This window comes from Monomorium pharaonis, chromosome 6 (assembly GCF_013373865.1).
Source record: "Monomorium pharaonis isolate MP-MQ-018 chromosome 6, ASM1337386v2, whole genome shotgun sequence".
Taxonomy (NCBI): Eukaryota; Metazoa; Arthropoda; class Insecta; order Hymenoptera; family Formicidae; genus Monomorium; species Monomorium pharaonis.
Window position 1 is genome coordinate 20,075,857 of NC_050472.1, and position 26,699 is coordinate 20,102,555.

General features: G+C 38.0%; 1 protein-coding gene across 1 annotated transcript in view; it reads right to left on the minus strand.

Moving 5' to 3' along the window:
• The window catches only part of LOC105833570 (tRNA dimethylallyltransferase), an 81,299-nt gene that overhangs the window by 34,379 nt on the left and 20,221 nt on the right, over positions 1-26,699 (minus strand). Inside the window, exons 2-4 of the mRNA XM_012675406.3 lie at positions 23,055-23,192; positions 22,001-22,344; positions 1,560-1,695 (exon numbers count right to left, since the gene is read on the minus strand). Coding sequence (XP_012530860.2) covers positions 1,560-1,695; positions 22,001-22,344; positions 23,055-23,192 — 618 coding nt within the window. The remainder of the gene's footprint in view (positions 1-1,559; positions 1,696-22,000; positions 22,345-23,054; positions 23,193-26,699) is intronic.

Below are 26,699 nucleotides of genomic sequence, written 5' to 3' on the forward strand. Positions count from 1 at the left end.
ACGACGTGATAGCGTTTTATGGTCAACAGTAAACTTTTTTTTTCTTCCTTAAGGGAATTTAGATCGCTTTGGGACTTTCAAAAAAATCGAAAAAAGTTTTTTTTTTTTTGGTTAATCGATACTTCTTCTTAGGAATAATCTTCTTTTCCGGATAAAAAATTCCGATTTGTTAACGAGTTATGACGGATATACCTGAGAGCGCTGGAGAGCGGTCAGGTTTCTCTCCGAGAAGTGGAGCGCGTCAGGTATACGAAAGGGACTCGTACCCTTTGTGTATATTTCCCAATGGAATATCCTGATATATTCTTAGAAATAGTTTTCGCAAGGTAATCGGGATTTTTATAGTGATGTAGGTGGGTACCTAACCTAAGGTAGGGTTTTGTAGTAAAGTTTAAATATAACGGCAAATATCGCCACATACCATTGCAACAATGGATTCTTCGGTATCTTGCCATTATGCAAGATGTAAAATGAAAAATAGGCGCCAATTGTGATATAATTTTTACATTAAAGGACACCTGACGCGTGAGCGTGACCGAACGTTCTATGTCGGAAATCACCCGGAAGATTTGAAAATCACTCAAATAAAAAAAATGAAAGCAACCCTTTAAAAAAGATATGGATTGGGGAAAGGGTTGTCATATGTGTAGTGCAAGAATAGTAGACTAAAGGTTAATATAAGTTTTTTTTTCTAAGTGTTCATCACATTTCAAAACTTTAAAGGTCTTTCTTGAAAAAGTATTTGTCAAAACATATGTGTTCACACATTTATTTCATCGAAATGATTTAAAATTTTGAATAATCTTTCTTTTCCATTAATGTAGAGAAGTACGTAACTGTTTTTTGACATCATAAAAATTTTTAAGAGACATCTTTATGCTCGCTTCTGACCGAAAAATAAACTTTCAAATAACCACCGTTTTGTCAAAAATCAATATTTAAAAAAATCCTTACTTCTCTAGCAAATTTTATGTATAATCCAACATAATTTTTTTTCTGCAGATTAAAAATTGAGAACGTAATGGACATTTTGTAATAAAAATTTAAAAAATGTAAACCTTATTCAAAATATGTACGACAAAACCCTTAAAATGGATTGCCATTTCCCCCCAAAAATGTAGAAAAATGATATAATTTTAGCCTTCTAAGGTGATCTAACTTCTCAAATCAACAAATCAAAGATAATTTATTATATCAGAATTATATTATCTTTTGTCAAATCAAATCAAAAATTTTATATGAGAACGTTTAAACTTTTTAGCAAATGTTAGATTTTTTTATTACAAAAATAATATTAGTCTGAAGATAGTAGGAACCTATTATGTCTAAATGCCCGTCATGAGATTTATACAAAGAAAGATTGAATAAAGAAGCAATAAAATGTATTGACAGAGACAAATTGCGAGAAGTAATGATCCGGAAAACGCGATGCTCAAACAGAGGGCATAGTTCCGTTGTTATTTTAGTAATACACCATCGGTCTGTCTGTGACAGTAGTAGGTTAATATCGATCGCTGACGTATCCAAGTCTAACCTTATTGAAAAAACCACGCACGTACCTTATTGCAGTGTAGCCACAGGATAATAGAATTCGGGTATCTCAGAGGTCCCCCTAATCCACAGCCACCGGCGTTGCGTTGAGCTTTCAGAAGCTCGGAATGCGTTTTTCCATGTTGGTGGAAAACCTCTAAGGATCTGCAACAGATTCGAAAAGAACCTTCACCAATCCGCAATCACGGATCTCATACGTATTCCACCTTGTTCTTTCCTTCACTTTGCTATCCGAATTTACTATACGATCGTGTCATTTAAATCAACATAATAAAGAGATCTCAAACAAAATTACAAAAATAATCTCACATTTTTAACAAGTTATAAAAATGTCAAAGAAAAAAATCTTTTAAATAACATATTAGTAAGAAAATAAAATACTTTTCTATTTTATCTGTTATGTAGACACAGAGAGAAAGATTTCTTTAGATTTAATAAACAGTTTTTTTGTTCGATTATTCCAAAGCACATATTTCTTTGGTTTTAATCAATTTTACACAGATTTCTTTAGATTTAATAAAATTTATTGAACAAAACGGTTTATTAAATTTAAAGAAATCTTTCTCTCTGTATAGTAATATTAATCTCTGCGATATTCTAAACTGGCTTCTAACGATTTTCGTCATTCAAAAGAGAATTTTTCATAATTAGCGAGCGTCTCTCAGCCAGGTGCCTGATCGAACTCGTTTCAAAGAATTACGTTGAGCGACGAGTGACCGCATGCATTCCGCAATTTAAAGAGAAAGATCGGGAGCAATCGCCTCCCTCGTGAAAGCGCAAGCCGGATTATTGAAGGCTCGTTCGTCAAGCGATCGGGGAGACTGAAATAGTGCCTGGCTAATTAGCGCATCGTCTCGCGCTCGTTAATTATCGCGCCGTAACATCGTAATTTTTTTTTTTATCTCGACAATAAAATAAAATTCAGCATCAAATTAGCAACAGATATTATACGCCCGGTAGGCGTTAAACATTCTTCGGGGATCTTGGTGCACCACGATAAATGTCGAGGTCCCGTATTTGCAACACAAATTAATTACGAGTTACAATCTTGACTTACATTACGTTATCGCTCGCGCGCTAATGTTGCCGCGCCGGTACGCGACTGTTTGCGCAAGCATAATACGCGATTGATTTCTCGTTCGCGCGCAAGCTGCATCTATCCGCGGAAGGAGCGACAAGAAGAACGGTGACACGTACGCGTGGTAGAACGCGACAAATATCTGACGGTGTCGTCGTACGCGTATATAAATAAACGCGTTGACGCGAGCCGGCCGGCGATGGAAACAAAAGTCTCTATAAGTCTGGCCGAAGCTATCTCCAGAATTAACGATCGCCCCGGGTTCCCCGATCGGCGACGAGAGGGTCGTCGCCTAATTCCGTGACTGGGTCGTAGTCGTCGTCGTCGTCGTCGTTGTCGTCGACAAGTAAACGGATCCCGGGAGAGGAGTCTAAAGAGGCTGACTTTTCAACACGGGTGAACTTGTCGACGGTGTCGGGTCGGTCTGAGCGTCGCTTTCTATTTCCGTGATGGTCGTCAGCGCCTCCTTCTAAGCGAGTCCGACGCGAGAGGCGGGGACAAAGGAGGTAAAAAGGATGAAAATTAGATGTACGACGGTGCATCGTTCTCTTCGGAGGAAACGGCACTCGCGGACGAGGTAAACGACCGAACGTCTCTGGCGATCGAGCGAAATTTATTGGGCTAGGTTAAGCCATGTAGGAGCCGCGTGCCCGGCACTCTTGGATGTTCGCAGATTTTTTACGTCACTTTTATAAATAGTTTTCACCTCAAATTATTGCAACTTTAATCCGGTTGTTCTCTTCGAATTTATGTACGGTTATATCATTTAGATATATCAATATAATAAAAAAGTTCTAAAAAATTATAAATTTAAAAAATGTGCCCTGAAAAGGGGGCTTTTAGAAAGAAAAAAAATGTTTAAACAAAACGTTCGTAAGAAAATTAAGTACATTTTGATCAAACAGACCTAAACAGAACGGCAAAAAGTCCATGGAAGTATAAATACGATCTTGTGATATCGAAAAATGTTTATATTATCTGATCAGTTCAATCGATTCATACCTCAATCATATCAAATACGACTTTATTAAAAAGACCGACCACTGATCGGAAAAGATAAATTAAATAAATATTTAAAACATTTATTCCCAACGGTAAACAATTTTTATCAAAAAACTTTAATAACTATTCCCATCTCCGTGTAATATCCTGCCGTTTTGTTGTAAAATCATATTGAGAATATCTTCTGCTAGAGAGGATAGCTTTTCAACAAACAGTTTAAAGAATCTTCATGAAACCGTACAGCTGTACATAGAGAACTTTGCGTAAAGGGCTACGAGGCAACGTTAAAAATCTGCTCGCGCGCGCGGAGTTCCTCCACGCAAGACAATTTAAAGTTTTCCAGCTATTCCGCCGTCTTCCAGCTCACTGTTTGCATACCGTACACATGCCACGGCATTAGTACGCAGATCTGCTAAAGAATTTCAATAGTCGGGAGTTGAAGCAACGCGTTAAGGAGCCACGTGTGAATTGCGGCTGTTTTCGAATCGCGTCGTCTTCCCTCGCGACGAACGTGGTGTGGAAACGCGGAACGAACGAACGAACGAACGAACGAACGAACGAACGAACGGTCGGTCGGTCGGTCGGAGTTATGCAAGTGCAATGTCGCGCTTCGTGTCATGCGTTCCCGATAGGCCTGGTAGGCGAAATCCGATCGTCACCGGGAATCCGCCACCGTTGGGGAAACGGAGATCGTCGAGGGTAGTGGAATTTTTTTTCCATTTTTTTTTTCACGTAATGCTCAAAACGCTGATAAAGTCAAAGAATAATATATACTTCCACCCGAAACAAAAATGCAGTCGCAATTTGAGGAAGCGGCGAGGAGCGCGATAAATGCGACGAGACGAAAATGTCGTTTCGCCAATTACGAGCGAATCCGAAACGTGCGGAGGTCGCGCGATCCGAAGCTCGCCGTTTTGAAGCGTGCGCTAATCTTATTCTCGGAATTTACACGAGAGAGAGAGAGAGAGAGAGGGAGAGAGGGAGAGAGGGAGAGCGAGAGCGAGAACGCGCTGGTTCGTAATCGAAGCCCTAAACGTCTAAACATCCGGCACAATAATTAATCCGACGTGCTTTCGGCGTCGCGATTAATGGGTCAAAGCCGCTCGCCCACCCACTTATCAGTCATCGTGTCACGTTTAATGGCGTGAGTTAAAATAATGCCGTCGTGACGTCTTCGAAAAGTCGCGCGCGAATCTCTCCACCGCCGATCGACGTATTTTTATACTGACTTTTTTGTATCGTCGGGGCTCGAAAAGAGTCGTAAATATTCTCTGCAGCGGATGTACTGTGCGATAATTGTAACGCGATGACGAGTGACTCGGAATGCTCTTTCGTTACATAATAAAGTGATATATTCGTGTCATACGAGGCATATCTCGAAACCATTGAATAACCATTGATACTTTTTTCACGCTCAATGAAAACGATATCGCTTTATGTAAAATAGTGCAAATATAAGAGTTAATTATCTTATCTTACGACAATAATATAAAATTATAAAATATCATTATCGTAACATGAGATAATTAACAAACTTGGAGCGGAGACGATTTCGTCCTTCATTAATATTCATACGTTTCATGTAACGTATGCATGGTTACATTGTAGTACTTATTTAATTATACTTGAGATTATACGACATGGATTATTCAAGTATTCTCGTTCCAATTAGAATGACAATTATTCCAAGACATTCGCAATTAGAGCATTAATATTCCTAAATGGAAATTTCTATTTAAAAATTAGAAAAATCAAAGTTAAGGAAAACGTGTTTGAATGCTACACGGAGAAAATTTTATAGTAAAAATTACTATGTACAATAGCAGTTACAGATCATAAGAAGAAATTTCAGAGAATAATCCCATAAGTAGTGTAAAATATTACGATAGTATGAAAAACATAGTAAAAATTTTCATAATTCTCACCTTGGTCCGCGCTTACTATTTACCATAGTAATTTTTACTATAAAATTTTCTCCGTTTATAAAAGAAATTGTCTCCTTTAGTCTTTAAAAATCAATTTCACTCGATATGTGTTACCCTAAGCGATTCCATTTTAATTATACAACGTCAAGGCCTCTCGCGAACGGCGCACGACGCTGCAATTCTCAATTCAATTATTTGGCACAGCTATACCTACTCTCGAGAGTCGCTGAAGCGAAAAGCTACGGGGCAGATCCCGAGAATTGTCCTGTCAATCGTGCGGAACGCCTCGGTGACTCTCGAAGATATTCTCGCCAAATACGAAATTCCGACGTTGACGAACGCAAAAGCCTCCATTGGTTCATCAACGGTATTATTCAAAGGCGAATTCAGGCCTAATCTGCTAAATGTGAAGCCGCTCGGATAAAGATAGGCATTCGACGAGGTCGTCGTTAAGTAATCTTCATTTTAATTAACCCGATTCATTACGAAACATACGCGCAGATATCTGGTATCTCGACACGTTCGTGACTTTATCGTCAAGATTCGACGTATCGCGTGGTCCAGATTTCTCGTGGAAACTGTACATCAAGAGAGAGAGAGAGAAAAAAAGAGAGATGTTAAAATAAAATATCTTGCTTATAGCGTTTCGAGAAGAAATGCAATACACGACTTGAGTCTAAATTAACGCACGTCGAGATAATTAACGTAAAAAGCGCCTTTAATTTTGGGTTAAACTTTGTTGAACCTGCATATCTAATCTCCGTTAAGATGCAATATCTCGACGTTAAGATACAAAGATAATCGTCCGGCTGAAAGATACTGGCGGGAAGAAAAAAACCCCGGGTATCCACCGAACGATCCCGTTCCGATTCCGATCCGCATCGCAGCTTCGATTCGCCGTTTCTTGTGTCTCCCCGTCTTTTCCCCTGGGGGTGGGGGGCAGGGGGGAGGACGGGGCCGCAAATCGTCCGATACGCGATTGTGCAATTCTCAGTGGCGCGTAATCGACGGGAATTGGAAAAGACGGCGAGCGGCGAGTGGAAAAGGCGACTTTCTCCCGGGACAAGTCAGTTTTAAAGACCCCGCACCACGTGACGCGTCACTCCCACGACACACGTTACCGCAGCTCGATGGTTTACTTTACCAAGTGGAAGCCGTCAATCCGACACGCGAGAATTCCACTCTCGTATTAATACATGTCTCTGACGTCACCTAAAAAGTGCCCCTTTCTAATTAATACATCATCATAAGGAATAACAAATTCAATTGTCTAAAAATAAAGTTGAGTGAAAAGACCGCGATTCAAATTCCACGACGTTTGTCCGAGCATATATATCCGCGCGGGCAGAATGAAACCGGTCGATCCAATTTCAACGCTGTCGCTATTCATCAAGGATAGATTCGATCGCGTTCTGAAACAATATCCGCGTGCCACCCGAGCGAGGGCACACGTACCGCTCGTTTCGATTGTATATCCGCTCTTTATTTTATTCATATATCACTGAGACGCCGATACTTTCCGAGCTGATCGGAGCCGCCTGGCTCCGTTCCACACTCGCGCTCGCGCTCGTCGCTCCGATTCCCGAACCGCGTCTAGCGCGGTCTAGCGCTTCGCTAGCGCGGTGTTACTTTTGCACAACGTATTTAGGACGGTGGAATGGGGTCAGCGTAAATCTCAGCGATACCGAACGCCGACGAGCGGCGGCGGCGGCGGCGGCGGTTCGCCCGGCGCGCGATTCGTTATGTCGTACTTTCCCCTACGTTAGATTTCTCGACCCGCCACCACACATCGTGCCCGCCGCGCGAGGTATATAATGTGGTTAACGCGAAATATGCAAGGAGAACGTACGCGCCGCCGAGAGATAATGCGAGATTAGAATTTTACAAGTCGCTCCGCGCGGCAAAAGGCCACTTTCCACTCGCATTTTTGTTCGCAGGCGAGCCGTTTGCCATAAATCCTGCCGCGCCGGCCATGGGGTATGTACGCGAGGGCCATTTGCACACGTATATAGTAATATTCCTACTACTACTTGCGATTTCTCTTTGCGCTTCGACAATTAGAGGACCGGAGGTCTGAAAATTTGACGGAAATACCCGAAAGAGGGGAAAAGAGGGTTGTGGCAAATGATAGATTTACCACACTTGTCAAAATCCTTTAAACTCCAATATTATACGTTTCAATAATAAAAAAATTACACTTTTTATTCTGTTCAATGACTCTAACAAAAAGTATCATAATTTCTTACGCAATAGTTCAGATAATTTTAAAATTTTTTATTCAATATCCTTTATTTTTATTCAAATTTATAACAAAACTAAATATAAGTTTCCAGGAAGAAATTATTGTATGAGTAGTATTTTCTTAAAATGTTAAGTTCGTATTCTATTGCGGTCGAAATGTTTGTTGCAAAAAAATTTTAATTCTCTTCTTATTTCTCTTTCTCTCTCTAATACTCGTATATACAAATGTCTATGTTGGCTAAAACGGGTTGAATATTCGTGTATCTGTATAATTTATCTGTATATATATATATATATTGCTCCAACAAAAATTATCAAAGAAATCAGTCGGACTCGTTCATGAAAATTACGATACAAAATAAAATTAACCTCCTTCCTACGATTTGCAGCGATTAACATTTGCAGCACTGCGAAAAAAACACGTACGGTTCTCGAGCACCTTGCACTTTATCGCAACCAACGTTCCAGTTATCGATAATTATATGATGCGGATATTATCCTAGCGGCGATGAAAATCTCGCATGATCTACGTTGGCACACGATTGAAACCTGCATTACAGCGAATGTATCAATTAACTATTCCGAATGTTTTCGATAGACTAAAGAAAGATATATTTAATGCAGACATATAATTATATACACACGCGCGTTGCGTTAATTTTTCGAAACGCAAGAAAGTCAAGTCAACGAGCCGAATACAACCGAATATATATTTTTTTTTTTCAAGACCAATATATGACATTGATTTCAAACGCGAACGAAAAAAAATTGCATGAAAGTAGCTCCCGTCTTAATACCGGGAGAAGGAAAAGTTCAGTGGTGAACAAAATCAGATATTTCGTCTCTCGTGGAGTATTCGGCCAAAAAAAGATCACCGTCGAGATAGTCCAGTCCAAGTGGCAATGACAGCAGTACCTGGCTTGGCCAAGGTTGTGCCAATACTGGAGAGAAAGACAAAGACAGCGATAGAGGCGGACGGACAGAGAGATGGGAAGATAAAATGAAAGACGTGGAGGGGAAAGGGGAGTCATGGGTAAAATCTATCTCTCGGCGGAGAGTAGTCCTGGAGCGGTGCCAAAGAGGAGAGCGGGCAGACCTAGTCTTAGTCATCCCGCGGGAGTTTCGCCTCGCGACGGACTGAAGTAGGAAGAAGCGTGCGAGAGCACGGCAAAGGCTAGGCTGCCGTCGGCTAATAAAAGACAAGCGTAACGTAATTCCACCCGCGCTCCAATAATAGTGCCGTCGTTTAACGTGGTGCTTCCGTCGTCGGCGTTCCCGTGTGCCGGCAACCAGGACTATTCTCATCGCCGTACGCGCATGGATTATTCGGGGAATTCGGGCAAATCGCGAGCGTCTCGCCCGCGCGAGTAAAACCGGGGGGAAGCTTGCGGTATTTGGAGAGAATTAATGGAATCAATCGGAATCGCGAGATGAGACGTTTAAACGTGCCACTTTCGACTGCACCTTTATTTATTTCTTGTAAAAGAACAATTTTCATCAGGGTTATTAGCACGTCTGTTCTATTACCTTTTTCCGCCCTCCCTTTCTCTCTCTCTCTCTCTCTAAAAATAACCGGGACATTTTGGTTGATAATCAATCCGCGAAACTTTCCGGAGACACTTGCTTCGCTATCAATATCTTAAGATTGCGCAATACGATCGAAGCCGCCGAGCGCGGGCTACTTCCAATCATTATCATCGACAACCGGCAATTCATAGTCAAACAAGGTGTAGGCCAGCTGTTCATATTTAGGCTCCGGCGCTAATAAACGCTCGGGTTAGTGCTACGGGGAACTCGTAGAGACCCCGGTCTCTCATTCTTTTCTCGAGGTAGGTCGATACGTCCCATTTAAGAGGCCACCGTCGTCGGTGTGAACACAGGTGTTTAGCATACGCCTCCCTGCGCCGGGTCGCGAAGAGGCGATGTGGGAAAGGTGGAAAGGGATTCAAGGGAAGAGTTATCGTGTGAACACGAATGAGCAACGTAAAACTCGACGGCGCGGCCGAGATAGCGGGCCGTAGGAAATGGTCCCGCGGCCGCGCGATAGCGAAATAAGTGTTTTTCTGCGGAAACGTGAAAGTCCGAGCCCGCGAGATGATAATATACGGTCTAATAAAGTGTATATACCACGCCGGCACCGTGCATTATCGCGGTGTGCGGCGATCGAATCGATCCGCCATTCAGCAATAAACTCGTTATCCCCATTACGGTTAAAAGTAAAAATAAACGTAATAAAGATAGAGTACATAATGTAATGAGAGACGAGTATGATGACGGAGAGCGTACGAGCGACGGGGAATTTCGTGAACATCAAATCGACACTCGATTTGTCGTGTAATTTTTTCCCCCCCCCCGAGAACAAAATATGAAAATTACCTGGAAATTACCTTTTCTACCCAAAAATAAAGAAGTTTACATTAGCGGAGACATAATTCGGAAGAGATGGAAACGGATCAAAAATTATGTGCCGAATAAATTAAACGGGCAGGGATAATTTGTCATCCAACCGCAAGATTAAACGGGATATGTAAAATGGACGTACGGATAAATTTTCTGGCTGCGTTATTTGTCAGGTTAACTTAACAAGCGAATTTACTCAGTTGCATTATAAATCTCGCTGAATGGTATATGGACAGCGATTACCGCTACATAAAGCGAGTGGTAGAAAGACACGAATATCACATATTTCGCCGAGAATATCTCCTCGAAACGAAATAATCCTCGTTATGTGATAATATTCCATAAGAATGCGCATACAGTTTCTAATACGGATATTATATTTATAAAATAACGTTCTATCAAACTACCGTATTTTTCATATAATTTCATATAATTTTTTGTTAAAAATATTAATCTTATTTGAAGATCATTGCCTGGAATGTTCCCACTGGTAAATGGGAAAGATCCGTCATGATCGATGAAACAAATCAAAAACTTCAAACCCCAAATTCCAGAGTATGAATATTCAAGTATTAATAAACCGATTTAAAACGAATAAATTCTTCAATATATTGGAGGCTATCATTTTAATTACATTCCTCTTTCAAATTCTTTATCTGCAGCAAGAATAACGTGTGATATTTGCGTGCGACGTAATTACATAATTGATAGATTAGCAATACAAGTAAAACTAGATTTGTCACGGTGAATTTTAAATGGAGCAGAGAAATAGAATGCATGTCGACTGGAAATTATTGGAATTATTTCACTGGAGATACTTGAAAGTCCGACTTTGTGGGTCAGTCGCGGAGTGCACGGCTGTCACGCGTGCCTACTCACGTTAAATGGCTACCGAAAACTTTGATATCATTTAATAATGAGCTAGCGCAACGTCGTAACGAGCAAGCATATATGGAATATCTAAGATTTACGATGGAAGCCGCTCGCCAGGTTAGAAGGCTTACCTTTAAATACCTTGCGTTTATGAAATCGATAATTATACCTAGTCAATCTGATTAAAAGCTTATAAAGCCTAGATAAAGTCTCGAATATTTCAGAATTATATATCCGATGATGTCTATATTTTTTTTCTAATAATCTCTTGATTTATATGGTGCTTCTTGTTATATAAAGATCGATGATTAAATATTTAATGTCTCTGTCGTTGACATATACGTCAAATTATTCGAACTCTCTACAAGAAATTAGCCAACGTACGCCATTTATACTGGACATGCACGTTTCATCATCTTTTAACCGCAACCGTAACGTAATATTCGGCAGATCGAAGTTTCTTGATGTCAAAATAGGTCATGAGAAAATTGACTTTCTGTCGATTTAGGGTACATCCAATGGGAGAAATCCAATTTAAAGACAAGTAGGTGACAAATATTTGCACGGATAAAAACCGATTAACTCATCAACAGTTTCTATGAATACGTGATAACCAAAGAGTAAAATGCTAATAGATATATAACTTTGAAATTTAAATTGCAAACGATAACAGATCAGAAAAACAAACGGTTTTAATGTGGAATTAGACATAATTCTAATTAATTATGGAATTCTTTCTAAATTCCAAGTTAAATTTGTAAAATTTATGTAAAATGGATAATAAGTTATAACGCAATGCGTGTCAAATGATATAAAAATAACAGAATAATAATATAAATTATACTATAAAATAATTAATACATCACTCAAAAAAATGATCTTGCAACTACAACAAAAAATGTATGTATGTCAAATATAGCTGACATAGATAAATAATTAGCAAATACTGTGATATGTGTATGTATTGCACATAATTAATCTCTGATAGAAGCAGAATTTTCAAATTTTATACGTGACAGCCAAAATTGTATACTAATACAAAAATTAACGATACATTTTAGTTATAATATCAAGAAATCTGTCTATATCAGCCAAAAATTTTTTTGAATGATATATTGGAATAAATTAATAAAGAAATGAGAAGGATACAATAATCACAATTCTCCCAATTATTCGACTTTACAGAAGTAAAATTCGCCTCAATAAAGTTCAAGCAATTTCGCTTTTTCTTTTTCTTTCGCTACGATATTGCAAGCCGTTCAGAAATTTAACGGCGAGATGCGATCGCGCGCATTGTTACGCTCGCTATCGGGGCATACTGCAGACATCGACATGGGGATAGAAGTCGATACGAAGTTATCAATCCAGCCGTATTTGTTAAATTAATGCGACTCTTAAAGTAACGCAACTTTTTCCACCAAATTCCGTTTTCTTTTTTTCGGCCGCTCGACGCTTGATCGACGAGTCGTTCTCTTCAGCTGATCTTTCGATCACGAATCGTGATTATCGCATACTCGGATCGTTATGGAATTTATCAGTGAGAACACGCCCTACCGGAACGTTACGTAACGGTGCAGCACCGGGAGGCCCCCACGGTGTGTGTTTCTTGTGGAACGGGCGCTTTAAGTAGTCTGTTCGTTGTGCGTCATACGCACGTGTGTCACTCGTGTGTTACCCACCATTCTTAATGTTACATTTTAAACGATGCCATGCCGCGATCGCTCCGATAAATTACATACAACAATAACTTGTGCGGCAATTTTTCACGAAATGCGACAAATAACGCGCATAATTCTCCCGGCATATTTAACAGTTTATTCATCTCTCTCGTTTCACGTCCATACGAAGAATTCTTAAGTATGAGTGCAATCTCCAAGTTTCAGGCAATGGGGCTTTAACAAATATTCAATATCGCTGATAATGTAATGCGAATAAAGTATTATTGATGTTACACCATTATAGCGTTAAGATGGATGAAATTCACAGGATTATTACAGCTACCATTGTTGATGAAACAGATATATCGATGTGTTGCGGCAATACGAATTATTCTTGATAATCTCGCGATTTCATAATATTACGTATTGTTATTACGCCGTATGATTATAGATTTCTCATCTGTTCAATGGAAAGTGTAGGCTGCACAAAGAAAAGAAGGGTAAAACAATTTTCTTGAAAGTAATCTTCTCCGTGTAAAATTCCTTACACATTTCTAAATCGATTTATCGTAGCAGAGCGCTCGCAGGTTTGAAACTTATATCGAATTTATATTAACTAGCATCTTTGTACTTTTGTTTTCTGTATAAAAAAGAACAGGTCATCGCAATTTCGGCGATTTTACGTGAAAATATACTTTTCATCTTTCTATCTCGCAAGAGAAAGATACGGCATCGATTTGCTGAATAAGACACACGTTATTTCTTTCATTTTTGTATCAGACAACAGCAATGCAGTTGGACAGTGTGAGCCATTATAATCGATGAAGAAACTTTACCCGAATACAGCGAACGTATTTGGGGGTGTTGAACTAACTTGCCGTAACGACTTACGACCCATTAAGGCACGCGATTATTAATGAACGACAGGCTGAAGTCTCGAGGAGGGAAGAAGCTGTCGAGGTAGTTGGACTATGGAGGAGTCGCAAGGGGGTTAGAGCGACGGCAACACTTGGCAAAGGTTCAAACAGTGATTGCAAGTCCCTATCTCAGCGAAGCACGCCTGGAATATTTCGTCCTCGTTTTCCTCGAACGGTTCGGAACCTTCTATTCTTCCTATAAAGCGAGTCCAGTTCTTTTTTTCCCTTACCGCAACGACTCGTAGTCGTGGTTCTGAGTGCATCGCCGACAGAACGGCGAACCGTTCAAATTGGCGATGCACCGAAATTGGAAAAAAACGCGGAAGGAAATGCTAGAAAACTTGCGCATTTGGATATTGCTTATTAAAAAGACAAAGAAATTGAGGATATCAATAAAAAGAGGAACTCATGCATAAAATTTTCTAAGAGAAACTTGGCAGTGACATGAGCGCTGTAGAAAAAAAGATAGAAATGTAAAAAAAAATTTTTAATACGCGCTGCTCGTGTGTTACTTGAAGATTCCAAATATATAAATTTACTTAAAAGAAATTAGAAGAAGGATGAATAAAAACTAAGCAAAACACTAAAAAAAAAAGTATTGCTGTAACAACGAAATAACTTGTTTAACGTACTGAACAAAACTATTTAGTTAGTGTAAACAAATATAATTTTTACCTTACTGTATTTCGTAAAAATAATTAAATTTTGTTGTATAAAATAAAATTTTGGATGCTGTTAAAAAAATGTCTCGACTGAAAGCTTTTGAAGATACTAAATTCTTCCCTTATAATTAATGTATTACAAGCTCAGTGTACTTCAAGAAAACAAATTAAATTATTAAAATACTCTTTTTAGTGGTAATTTAGATAGTAAGAATTAAACTGCACGTATGTTTATCAAGTAATTACTTGTGCTCGATGTAATATTAATTTGTTGCCAGACATCCTTTTATTGGAGTTGTATATTTTAATGATATGAGAGAGGGATACTCGAGCCACCTGTGGCACGAAACTTCTCTCAGCCGACAAGTCTAAGGCGAAGTGTATAATCTTTTTTTTTTTCGCGAAGAAGACCTAAACTATACCTGTTTAATTACTTCGGAACTCCGTGGCGTTCCGAGGATCCCCGGCGGCTGGCGTGGCGGCGGTATCTTCTCCTGGACGAAGCAGAAGTATGATCGAAATTTGTTTCGCGCGCGCCGACCGGAGAGAGAATGAAAAGGAGAAAGAGAAAGAGGGTAATAGGATGGCGGGGAGCGACGGGGAGATGGAAAAGGAGCGTGAAAGGATCATTGGGCGTGTCCAGACAGATCGAGTCGAAAACCCGCTGCTTTATTAAAGCGGCGGGGTCAATGGTGGTACACACCACGATAAAGACACGACATTCCCTTTACTACTTCGCCTCTTGAGCCACTATCGCGCGACGAAGAACTATGTTCATTAAATTAGCGAGTGGAAGGAATATTTTCGCGAAGTACGCTGTAATTTGATGTATTGTTCCTCGTCCCGGCGAGAAATACAGTAAATCTTGAAATATTCACACACGGAGAGAATTTTCTCTTGAAATTTACCCTCAAAATCTGGTAATTGTAGGATAATGTGATCTCGAGGAATTTTACTATACTTTTTAGTAAATTTTACTATACTTTTAATAAATTTTATTAAAAAGTATAACGAAATCAAAATCACACATTGTCCTACAATTACTATTTTGAGGGTAAATTTTAAGATAAAATTCTCTGCGTGCATGAATTTTTCGCAATTAAATTTTAATATCAGCGCATTAAAGCGTACGTTAGATAAGAACGTTAGATTTCGTTTCAATAAATGCAATAATTTTCCCCCCCAAAAAATCGAAAAATATATCTTACACTGAACATAGAAGGAACAATCTTGATCTATTTCTCATTGAAAATTAGAAAATGTTTTATGATAATTGGCCATTGTCAAATGCTCCATGCGCACTCGTACTACAAATTAAGAATGCGAAACTACGGCGTTCGCGTGCATGCGAGATAACATCGATCGTGATGTCATTGTACATACGAGAACAGCGCCAATTCGAGGGAAGACGATAATCGCGAAAGGGGGCAATCTCGTGAAACAAAAGCCAGGCAGATTCAAATGAATTTCAAATGTTAAAGGGGACGAAGTCGCGTTGCCTTATCAGCGCCAACGTACTCGGAGTCGCGCACCACGTTCGCCGCTAATCAAACACCGCGATCTACATAATTTGTTTAGGAGCGGCCATAAATCATTGACAGTAGTTTTATCTCGAGTGCTGATTCAGTGAAATTAATATTACCGCGAAACCGGTCGCGCGCGCGCGCGCGCGCGCTCTTTCTTTCTCCCGTTACTTCGTGTTCCTTCGCGTAGAGAACGGAAAAGAAATGTTGCATCCTGCCGTTGCCACCGCCGCGGAATACTCATAATTCATAAACGCAAATTGCAAAATTGTTCATGAACACGACCGAAGGTCATCCCCCGAGATATTTTCTTAAACGTCAATTACGGGAACGAAAATACATTTACGAATTATGACGATTTTTCAGTAGTGCTACGTTACAACGAAACTCATCGTCATTCAGAACGTCCGACAAGAAGCGTGTTATTCGATCAGATTCGTTTCTCGCGTTGACCTTTTCGCGAAGAAATTCAACGAAGAAAAGAAATAAGACCATTCGAAGTGGGGCTTGACACCGCGAGGCCTTGAATTTGATAAGAGGTTGACACATGGATAAGGAGTTGGCGCTCGTATCCGTTACGAGGCATAATTACTCGAGAGAGAGCAGATGTGTATTACAGAGCCGCGTCATTTTGTCTTCATTCTGCCGGATAAATCGGCTTAACGTCTTAACAGGGGATATTATCACCGTAACGCGTGCAAAGATGCAACGAAATAAAATGTAAGCCCGATTAATCTCCTTTCTATGAATACCGTCCACTTCTCTAATCATTTCGTGCGTATTATGTAATACGAAAAGACATTTGTACCGGGAACGTACGCATCGAGACACACTAAATTACGTCACCGAGCTTATGAAAAGTCTTTGGCGGCGGTTTTCGTGGCTCCGTATGCCGGATCGGAGAAAACCGTGCCCGGCCGTACGCCTGCTAAATTAAGCTTGATTTACAGCCCTTACCCCGTGAAAATTCTCTCTTCCTATCCGTACTCGGTTTGCATCAACCGCAACTTCGCAACCCGGTTGCTATCCTGTGATTTACAAGGTAAGCCGTCTGTGTCCTCGAAAATGCGTAACATTGAAACGCTTTCTATGGTGTTCAAATAGAAGGGTACTGTTATCGATACTTTGCGGATTTGCGGAAAGTGAATTTAAGAAGTCGGGAGCGCAGCGATCTAGCCGCTCGATATAGTGCTAGTATTTCGTATCAGTCTACGACTTTTGCGTCATTAGTTAACTCTTCGAGCGTTCTTTTTCTGCTTACGCGAAGAAAAACCTTACTAGTTAATGTACGAAAACAAGAATTTCTCTTTTTTTTCTAAAAAAAAATTAAGCTTCTTAAAAATTGCAATTAAAGTATTATTTTGAAAATACGTAATAAAAATTTATTTAATTATTTATTTGTACAAATATATTAAATTGTTCTAATCTTTTGTACTTGTTTACTAATTTCCGTTCAGCTAACTTCTCTTTAAATTACAATCGGTATTTTCACTGAATTGCAGTGGTACTTATAACTGTAATAATTAGTGATTAGCCACTAATTTTTAGTGTTTTTTATTTCAGAATTAGTGTATAATCAGTGAAAATCAATATATTTATTTCAATGATTGACAAGTTATAAACATGCCACTGAAATCAGTGTATTTTCACAGATTTCAATGATTTTTCACTAATTATTATTTAGAGAGTTTAAAACAATAATTTAACAATTTTCCTAGCGACTATAAATAATAAAAATTTCACTTTGGATTCTTAATAATTTCAACACTGTTAACATTTTAACATTTATGATAAGAAAAGACGATTGCAAGCATAAAAAAAAAGTACGGAAGACCGGAAGAAAACAATCTAGGAACAGGAAGCTCGAATATTCTGGTCACACGCGAAATTCCTGTCACGCAATATGTCAGTAGCTAAACTCGTAACTTTTACGCTCGGCAAAACGAGTAATCATCATAATCTCAAGTCATCGGCACACGTGTATGTAAGTTTGCGCAACACCACGGGGAAGACAATATCGTCGAAGTGTCGCAAAAGAAGTCGCAGAAAGGAACGAAAACAGATTGCGACTCGGTGTTCCTCGTCGCGCTAACGGGATGGGTGCACGTTTTATCGACATCGGTATTGCGTGCCAAGCACGAGGAGGACAATGATGCGCGTACATACGTGCTATCTCAGCCCGACACGGTTTAAATCATCATCGCGCTCGCGAACGCGAATGAGACTATCTTGAAACTTTGCTACTCGAGAGACTTGAAAATCCTCGAGAGATAGATATATCGAGTGCATTGTGTCAAGATTGGAAGCCTTGAAATGCAATGGAAAACGTTTACCTTAGATTCGAAAACACCTGTTGAAGCGCTGCGTTGCTAACACGAGAAGCCTTCAGGGAGAGAAATAGAGTGTCATTGACGGTGGATTCTCTGCATGAAAATCATGCTACTTAATAATAAAATTCAACCATTACGTTACGCGATTGATCGCATAAAGGGAAAAAAGAAAAGACAGACCGGAAAGGTAAATCGAATACATATATGGTCACGCGTTGAATAAATACGATTTGACGCGTCCATGTCGAGGCAAAGTGACTGGATAAAGAAAAGAGGGTACGACAGCTGGCGACGCGTGGTCCTTGCCCGACCTAGCCCAACCCGATCCAAAATATTCTATAGGGTTCGACGTCTTTTCACGTACGAGACGAAAGTGCGCGGGATGGCGATCGCGGAAGGAAAAGGTGCTCCCGGAACGCAGCTGCCGCTGGTGGCCATATTGTGAAAGCGTAACAGTTGTCCAAAAGACGTGCCTGCTCCGCTCTGCTTTACTGTGCTCTGCCCTGCCCTGCCCTAATTGGCCATTGTCGATCGTCTTGCACGGCGACGTCGCATTCAAGCCGAGAGGTGATTCGACTCGGCGATTGTGTACGAGTCCGCGGGAGCTGGACACGCGAATCTTACGGAAGTTAGAAGTCAGGTCAGAAGAACCGCAGGAAAATGCATCGCTCCGCCGCGCCGCCGGCATTCATGAATGATGACATTCATTGATGATGTCAGTAGCGGCGCGGTACGCAATAAACCGTTAATCATAATTAATCACAAATGACGGATACATCAAGTAGTTTCAATTATCGTGACGTGTGGTACAGAAAAAGAATTTCTCGCTTGATTAATGAGAATTGTGCGGAGACACATAGGTTCGGCGAAGGCTCCGGGATTCAAGACCTGTGTTGTGTGCGATGTACAATTACAAATCGCCGTAATTGTGAACGTAGCTTTACGTACGTCTGTGTTTCTGCGAAAAATTCCGACGCAGGTAACAGGTGGAGCTACGGCAAATTCCGGTAAGGACCGAGACTCTTGCGCATGGAATTCACGTACGTTTCGAATGAAAAGAGCGATCGTATACAAAGTAAATTCCGCGTATTGGATTACATTTATAATTTCAATTACAATATATTCTGTTAATGTCCTAAATTAAAATGTTAAATGTTGAATGTACTGAATATGTATTTAAAATGTTAAATTAAGTTGTAATAATTTCACAATAGTTTTTTTTTCAATTTTCGATAGCTCTCTCAAATTTCAAATAAATAAGAAATTATAATTGTGAGCTAAAAAATTCAATTCTAAATTAAGTTTTAAATAATTTGGGAAAGATATAACTTGAACATAAATTTTTAAGATATCCACATTTGAAAGATATTAAAATTTTAAATTAAATTCGAAATCTCCGAGAGAGATCTATAAAAAAAAACTTGAAATAAAATCCCAAATAGATTTGAAGAATATCAAATTATATACTTTAAATAAAATTAAAGAAATTTAATTTTAATACCTCTTTGACCGTTATATGTTCAATTCTCTCTTTCTTTATCGTATAATATAATTGGCTAATCTTATTAAATTAATAGGAAATATTAATAAAAAGTTTACTACTTGTATATCCTAGATACTTTCTATCTTCGGCATACAGACGTCGATTCTTATCTGTATATATTACATGTGATGAGCGCGATCGAAGAGATTTCACACATGACTCTACACTGACCTACGATTATAGTTAAAACACGTTTACATTTTGCCGATCCGTGCTATCAGCCGATTGCTTGAGTGAGATAATGGCCTAAGCTCTCTGCGACGGATAAAACGTTGAAGTCAAGACAATATATTATCCGCTCCATTTCTACGATTAACATTATCTGATGATGGCATAACGGAATAAATAAAACGTTTAAGAAAAAAAAGTAGAGAGAGAGAGAGTTAAATGATAAAAAATTATTCTATTAAAGTAGGTTGATTGATTAATCAATTAATCAAAATCAGAAAATTTATCATATTCAAAACAGTACACTGATAACTAAAGATGTAAGTTCGTAAAATATCTATTTAGACAAAATTATTTTTATTATTTAATACTTTTTTTCTACAGGTGATTGGATATCTTTGTATTGGTTACTTTTTTAAAACTTTTTAAGAAACTGAAATCAATACAAAAAAATTAATTTAAATCTATTTATAACCTATTTATAATATTCGGATGTTCGGAATGTTCTTTTAAATTTAATATATTGATCTTTAAGAAAAGGTCTACAAGACAAATAAAAATGCTTTTAAATACTACGAAATCGTCAAACATTATTAACATATTAATGTAAATTCGCATACGGTGCTCGCGAATAGTAGGATTCAAGTTGCCTGCAACATCATTGCAGGCGACTTATGTCAGCTATCTAATTAATTATTCAATTAAAAGAACAATAGCGCGTAGCATTAGCCGGTTCACAGCTCTCTGCTTATATATATCAAGGCCGCTTTATCCAATCCGGTCTACTCCGAGCCGATTCGATACAGAAATATCACTAAAAAGTAGGACGGAATACTATTTAATGTTCCCACTCTTTGAACTTCATTTGGATAACGTCGGACGAATTACAAGCACTTGTAAAGCAGCTTGTAAAGTTCTTGAGTAGAAAGCGCTTACTAATTAGTAAGGGAAGACTCAAATATTAGCCGAGGCAACCATAAACGCAAGGTCGATTCAGCTGTTAACTCTTCGTTATCTTTTAGAAACTCTCCGAATTTTTATCAATTCATTATCGAACAGAATTACATAATATCACGGATTGTAGCATCTGAACGTCTCTGGTAAAATTTTACCGATTCATCATATATTCGATGAAAAGAAAATTCGACAGTCTTCAAAATTTATCATATTCGCGGTTAAAAACGAAATCGAGTTTTGTTCGAAATCAATAATTAATTTTTAAAAAAATTTTTTGTAAATAGTTTAGTAAATTCTTATAACATTTGCAAAAACTTCTTCTTATTCTTAAAAAAATTTTTCTTTCAAATTTCAAAATAATCCTCTCGTTGCAAAATAATCGATTCAATTTATATTGCCGTAATACTAACAAGCAAAAGGATGTGTGGCTGACGATGTGAGCGATATCAAAAGTAGGTCAATATTTTATCAGTCGCGGTGAGGAAGTAGGATTTCATAAGTACCGAACGTTTTCGAGACTTTACGATCGTCACCTTGAGACTTATTTGCACGACAAGCGAGTGGAAAATGCTAATGAATTCAACGAATTAACACTTATTACATGCCGGGGATACCGACCACTTGATTAATGTCCGTTTCTTTTCATATTAAATATAATGCGACAAGTGACATTACGACTGCCGGATATCAAATAACATTGACGAAATTTGTGCCACTAGGTACATTTCAATAAAGAACCAATCGTAATTAACTGTTCGCTATCGCAGATACCGAGTGGAATTACATTTATGTTACACGTTATGGTAAACGTTTATAGTTTAAAAAATACATGATGCAAACGTAAATAATTTCATTTTAATGTTATCGATGTTCATCCCGTGGAAAATTTTTATTGTAAATATTTGAATATTTAGTTTTAAATTCAAGATGGAGGACTAGTCTTTTGAAAAGAATGACGAGGCTTTCAGAGTTGTTTGCAGAATGTAAATGTAACAAAATGCATAATTTCTCGCATCCGATGTAGCGCGGTTACAATTTAATTATCACCTAATGTAATTAGATGCGTCACGTTCGCGACAGTACGTAATTTATTCCGAATTGATGCGTATTCGCGCCATCTAAACAGAGCAATCGGCAATTCTAAATCAACGATCGCAAATTTGAATCCTTACCTTATGATTTTCCGCCTGTTGTTGGGATGTAATTTGCACGCCATCTCCGGATCGATCTCCATCAATCTTCGGTGTAGCTCCTCGTTGCTGCCGTCGAATTTCAACTTCTTCGGCGCCGTCTCGTCATCGTCATCGTCACCGTCATTCAGTCGATCAACTTGTACATTATATCGATCGTCCGATCTGTTCTCGATCGACGCGCTCGGATTGGTCGCGCCTGAATCGACTTGCACCGGCGGTTCCGTCGGATCATTTATAAGGATCTCCCATAGCAGTGATTCTATGTAATAGTTCGTACCACCGACGACGATCGGCAGTTTTCTTCTGGCCAGCAGGTTGTCTATCTATACCGATAGGAAAAGGAACAGTCAGACTAGAGCGTAGACGGGGAACGGGACCGAGCGATCCGTGCGAGAGACCATGGCTAATGATCGTATCAAGGTCTTCGCGAGGATCAGGGGCGTTCCGATTGGCTTCGTCCAAGATCTTTATTTTACGATTTCGCGAGCCGAGCTGTAAACCCGTCGCACGATCGTTTCACCGCACGCGAAAGATCCAGCCAGGTGTAATTATAAATCTCAACACACAACATAAGCGTCTCGCGTTGACCAGAGAAAGAGAAACGGAAGACAAAAAAGATATCATTTTCAACATCTGTGATTCATTAAGCTTCTTTGTGCGTTTTTCATTAACACACGCCCTGAGAAAGTTGACTCATCCACTTGAAGATTTTATCTACTCGCGATAGCTTCGATTTATGAATTTTCTTAATTTTCAGAGACACATTATCAGCCTAATGTAAAGCAATTCTTGCTTGATTAGATCAAATTTAGGACGTAATGCGAAAACAAAGTGTTAAAAGTCGTATTATTTATACGCGTAACTTGCTACGGTAATCATTATTATCGTTAAATTATGAAATTCTACGCTAGTTTGTAAAAAGATGTAATAGCTCTTGAGAGATCGTCTTTATTGCCACGTAATTATGAACTGTCACGTTAAACGTCGGCCGTCTCCGTTAGCGCGGGAAAGGAGAACAAGACGTGACGATTACGATCGGTAGGGCCATGTCCCTGAAGTCGATTACGGAGAAGTTGGTCAGCGGATCCACGATGTCCAGCATGTGATGCGGCGCCGCCTTTCTTTCCGCCGGGGTCACCTTCGCGGTAACGATGTCCAGGCCTTTGTACACCTGCGGGCCGAAAGAGAATCGCAGTAATTAAAAGTGAAATAACGAGGGACCGACTTGGCGCGGCGGGACAGCCGCGAAAGAAATAAGTAACGGCTGATAAATAATGAATGAATAGAAATAATGCGATAGCGAATGATTTCGTTAATTGCGTTGCTTGTGTTGGTTTGCGGTCAGGGATAAACGCGACGAATAACACAGGTGCCGGCAAAGTCGCCAGCTCGAAATCGTGTTCAATTTGAATATCGCGAAGGTTCACAGCGAAATCAAATTGCTCGAATCTTTCGTCTATAAAAACTCCACCAGAGTGTAATGAGAAAACCATTAAATGCAATTTCTTATCAGCGCGATAATATGATGACCATATTTTACGAATATATTGCTTACTCTGAAACTAACTGATATAAATGGATTGATTAGATATAGTTGTTTTAACCACATGTTTTGTATTAAAATGAAAAATTTCACACACATAGAATATAAAAATGACAAAACTTATTATTAAACTAAAGAAGTTAGTTAAATTTGATCCTTTAATATTTAAAACAACAGTATATAATCATGCAATTGAGGTTCTTCTCCAACGCGAATTAAATTAAAAATCTTTTAATATAATAAATTTAACTAGATGCAATTCTTTATAAGTAACTAGAACACAACAATGCGCGCGCTTCGCGCGCGCCACTTAGCATTTTTATATTGAACATTGCACTTTTTTTTCTTCTGTAATATTACTCTCAGACACTTTATCATATTTAATGCCCTTCTCTATCTCACGCTCCTTCTCCCCCTCTCTAAATTACTAATTATATTATTAATGATATTAATTATATTATTTTCATATTGTTCAATATTACTCTTACATTTTACTTTCTTATTTAATCCTCGTCTTTATCTCTCACGCTCTCCCACTCTCCACCCTACGCCCCTCTCTCTCTCTCTCTAAACACAAATTAGTAATTATATTATATTTTCATGTTTCTTAATATCACACTTACATACTTTCACTCCATACTTAATCCCCTTTAAATAAATTAAAAATTATAATATATTATATGTAAGGTTACCTGTTAATTTTCAATCAATTTTCAAAACTTTCACTTTCTGGCGAACTCTTTAGAAAATTATTATACGCGTCCGAAACTATATGAAAACTGCGTAAAAATAAATAAATCTGTCGATATTCAATAAGCACTTCACGTCCAGCTTTCAAAATTCAAGTTTTTCGGGTAAAATAATTGTTTAAAAAATGTTTTAATTAATTATATTACCGGAACTTCTTAGAAACTTATTGTACGCATCCGAAACTATATGAGAATTGCGTTGAAATAAATAGAACTGTCGATATTTAAACAACATCTCACCTTTAGCCCCCAAAATTCAAGTTTATCGGGCAAAATAATATTTTAAAAAATGTTTTAATTAATTATATCACCGTAACTCTTTAGAAAATTACTGTTCACGTCCAGAACTATATGAAAACTGCGTTAAAATAAATAAATCTGTCGATATTTGATTAACACTTCACGTCTAGCCTTCAAAATTCAAGTTTTCCGAAAAAAATAATTGTTTAAAAAATGTTTTAATTAATTATAACACCTGAACTCTATAGAAACATATTGCACGCGTCCCGAACTATATGAGAATTACGTTAAAATAAATAGATCCGTCGATATTCGATTAGCACTTGACGTGTAGCCTTAGAAATTCAAGTTTTTCGGGCAAAATAATTGTTTAAAAAATGTTTAAATTAATTATAACACCTGAACTCTATAGAAACATATTGTACGCGTCCCGAACTATATGAGAATTACGTTAAAATAAATAGATCTGTCGATATTCGATTAGCACTTGACGTCCAGCCTTAGAAATTCAAGTTTTTGGGTCAAAATAATTGTTTAAAAAATGTTCTCATTAATTATATCACCTGAACTTTATAGAAACATATTGCACGCGTCCCGAACTATATGAAAATTGTGTTAAAATAAATAGATCTATCGATATTCGATTAGCACTTGACGTGTAGCCTTAGAAATTCAAGTTTTTTGGTCAAAATAATTGTTTAAAAAATGTTTAAATTAATTATAACACCTGAACTCTATAGAAACATATTGTACGCGTCCCGAACTATATGAGAATTACGTTAAAATAAATAGATCTGTCGATATTCGATTAGCACTTGACGTCCAGCCTTAGAAATTCAAGTTTTTGGGTCAAAATAATTGTTTAAAAAATGTTCTCATTAATTATATCACCTGAACTTTATAGAAACATATTGCACGCGTCCCGAACTATATGAAAATTGTGTTAAAATAAATAGATCTATCGATATTCGATTAGCACTTGACGTGTAGCCTTAGAAATTCAAGTTTTTTGGTCAAAATAATTGTTTAAAAAATGTTTAAATTAATTATAACACCTGAACTCTATAGAAACATATTGTACGCGTCCCGAACTATATGAGAATTACGTTAAAATAAATAGATCTGTCGATATTCGATTAGCACTTGACGTCCAGCCTTAGAAATTCAAGTTTTTCGGGCAAAATAATTGTTTAAAAAATGTTCTCATTAATTATATCACCTGAACTTTATAGAAACATATTGTACGCGTCCCGAACTATATGAAAATTGTGTTAAAATAAATAGATCTGTCGATATTCGATTAGCACTTGACGTGTAGCCTTAGAAATTCAAGTTTTTTGGTCAAAATAATTGTTTAAAAAATGTTATAATTAATTATAACGCCCGAACTTTATAGAAACATGTTGTACGCGTCCCAAACTATATGAGAATTACGTTAAAATAAATAGATCTGTCGATATTCAATGAGCACTTGACGTGTAGCCTTAAAAATTCAAGTTTTTCGGGCAAAATAATTGTTTAAAAAATGTTATAATTAATTATAACGCCCGAACTTTATAGAAACCTGTTGTACGCGTCCCAAACTATATGAGAATTACGTTAAAATAAATAGATCTGTCGATATTCGATGAGCACTTGACGTGTAGCCTTAAAAATTCAAGTTTTTCGGGCAAAATAATTGTTTAAAAAATGTTATAATTAATTATAACGCCCAAACTTTATAGAAACATGTTGTACGCGTCCCAAACTATATGAGAATTACGTTAAAATAAATAGATCTGTCGATATTCGATGAGCACTTGACGTGTAGCCTTAAAAATTCAAGTTTTTCGGGCAAAATAATTGTTTAAAAAATGTTATAATTAATTATAACGCTCGAACTTTATAGAAACATGTTGTACGCGTCCCAAACTATATGAGAATTACGTTAGAATAAATAGACCTGTCGATATTCGATGAGCACTTGACGTGTAGCCTTAAAAATTCAAGTTTTTCGGGCAAAATAATTGTTTAAAAAATGTTCTAATTAATTATATCACCTGAACTTTATAGAAACATATTGTACGCGTCCCGAACTATATGAGAATTACGTTAAAATAAATAGATCTGTCGATATTCAATTAGCACTTGACGTGTAGCCTTAAAA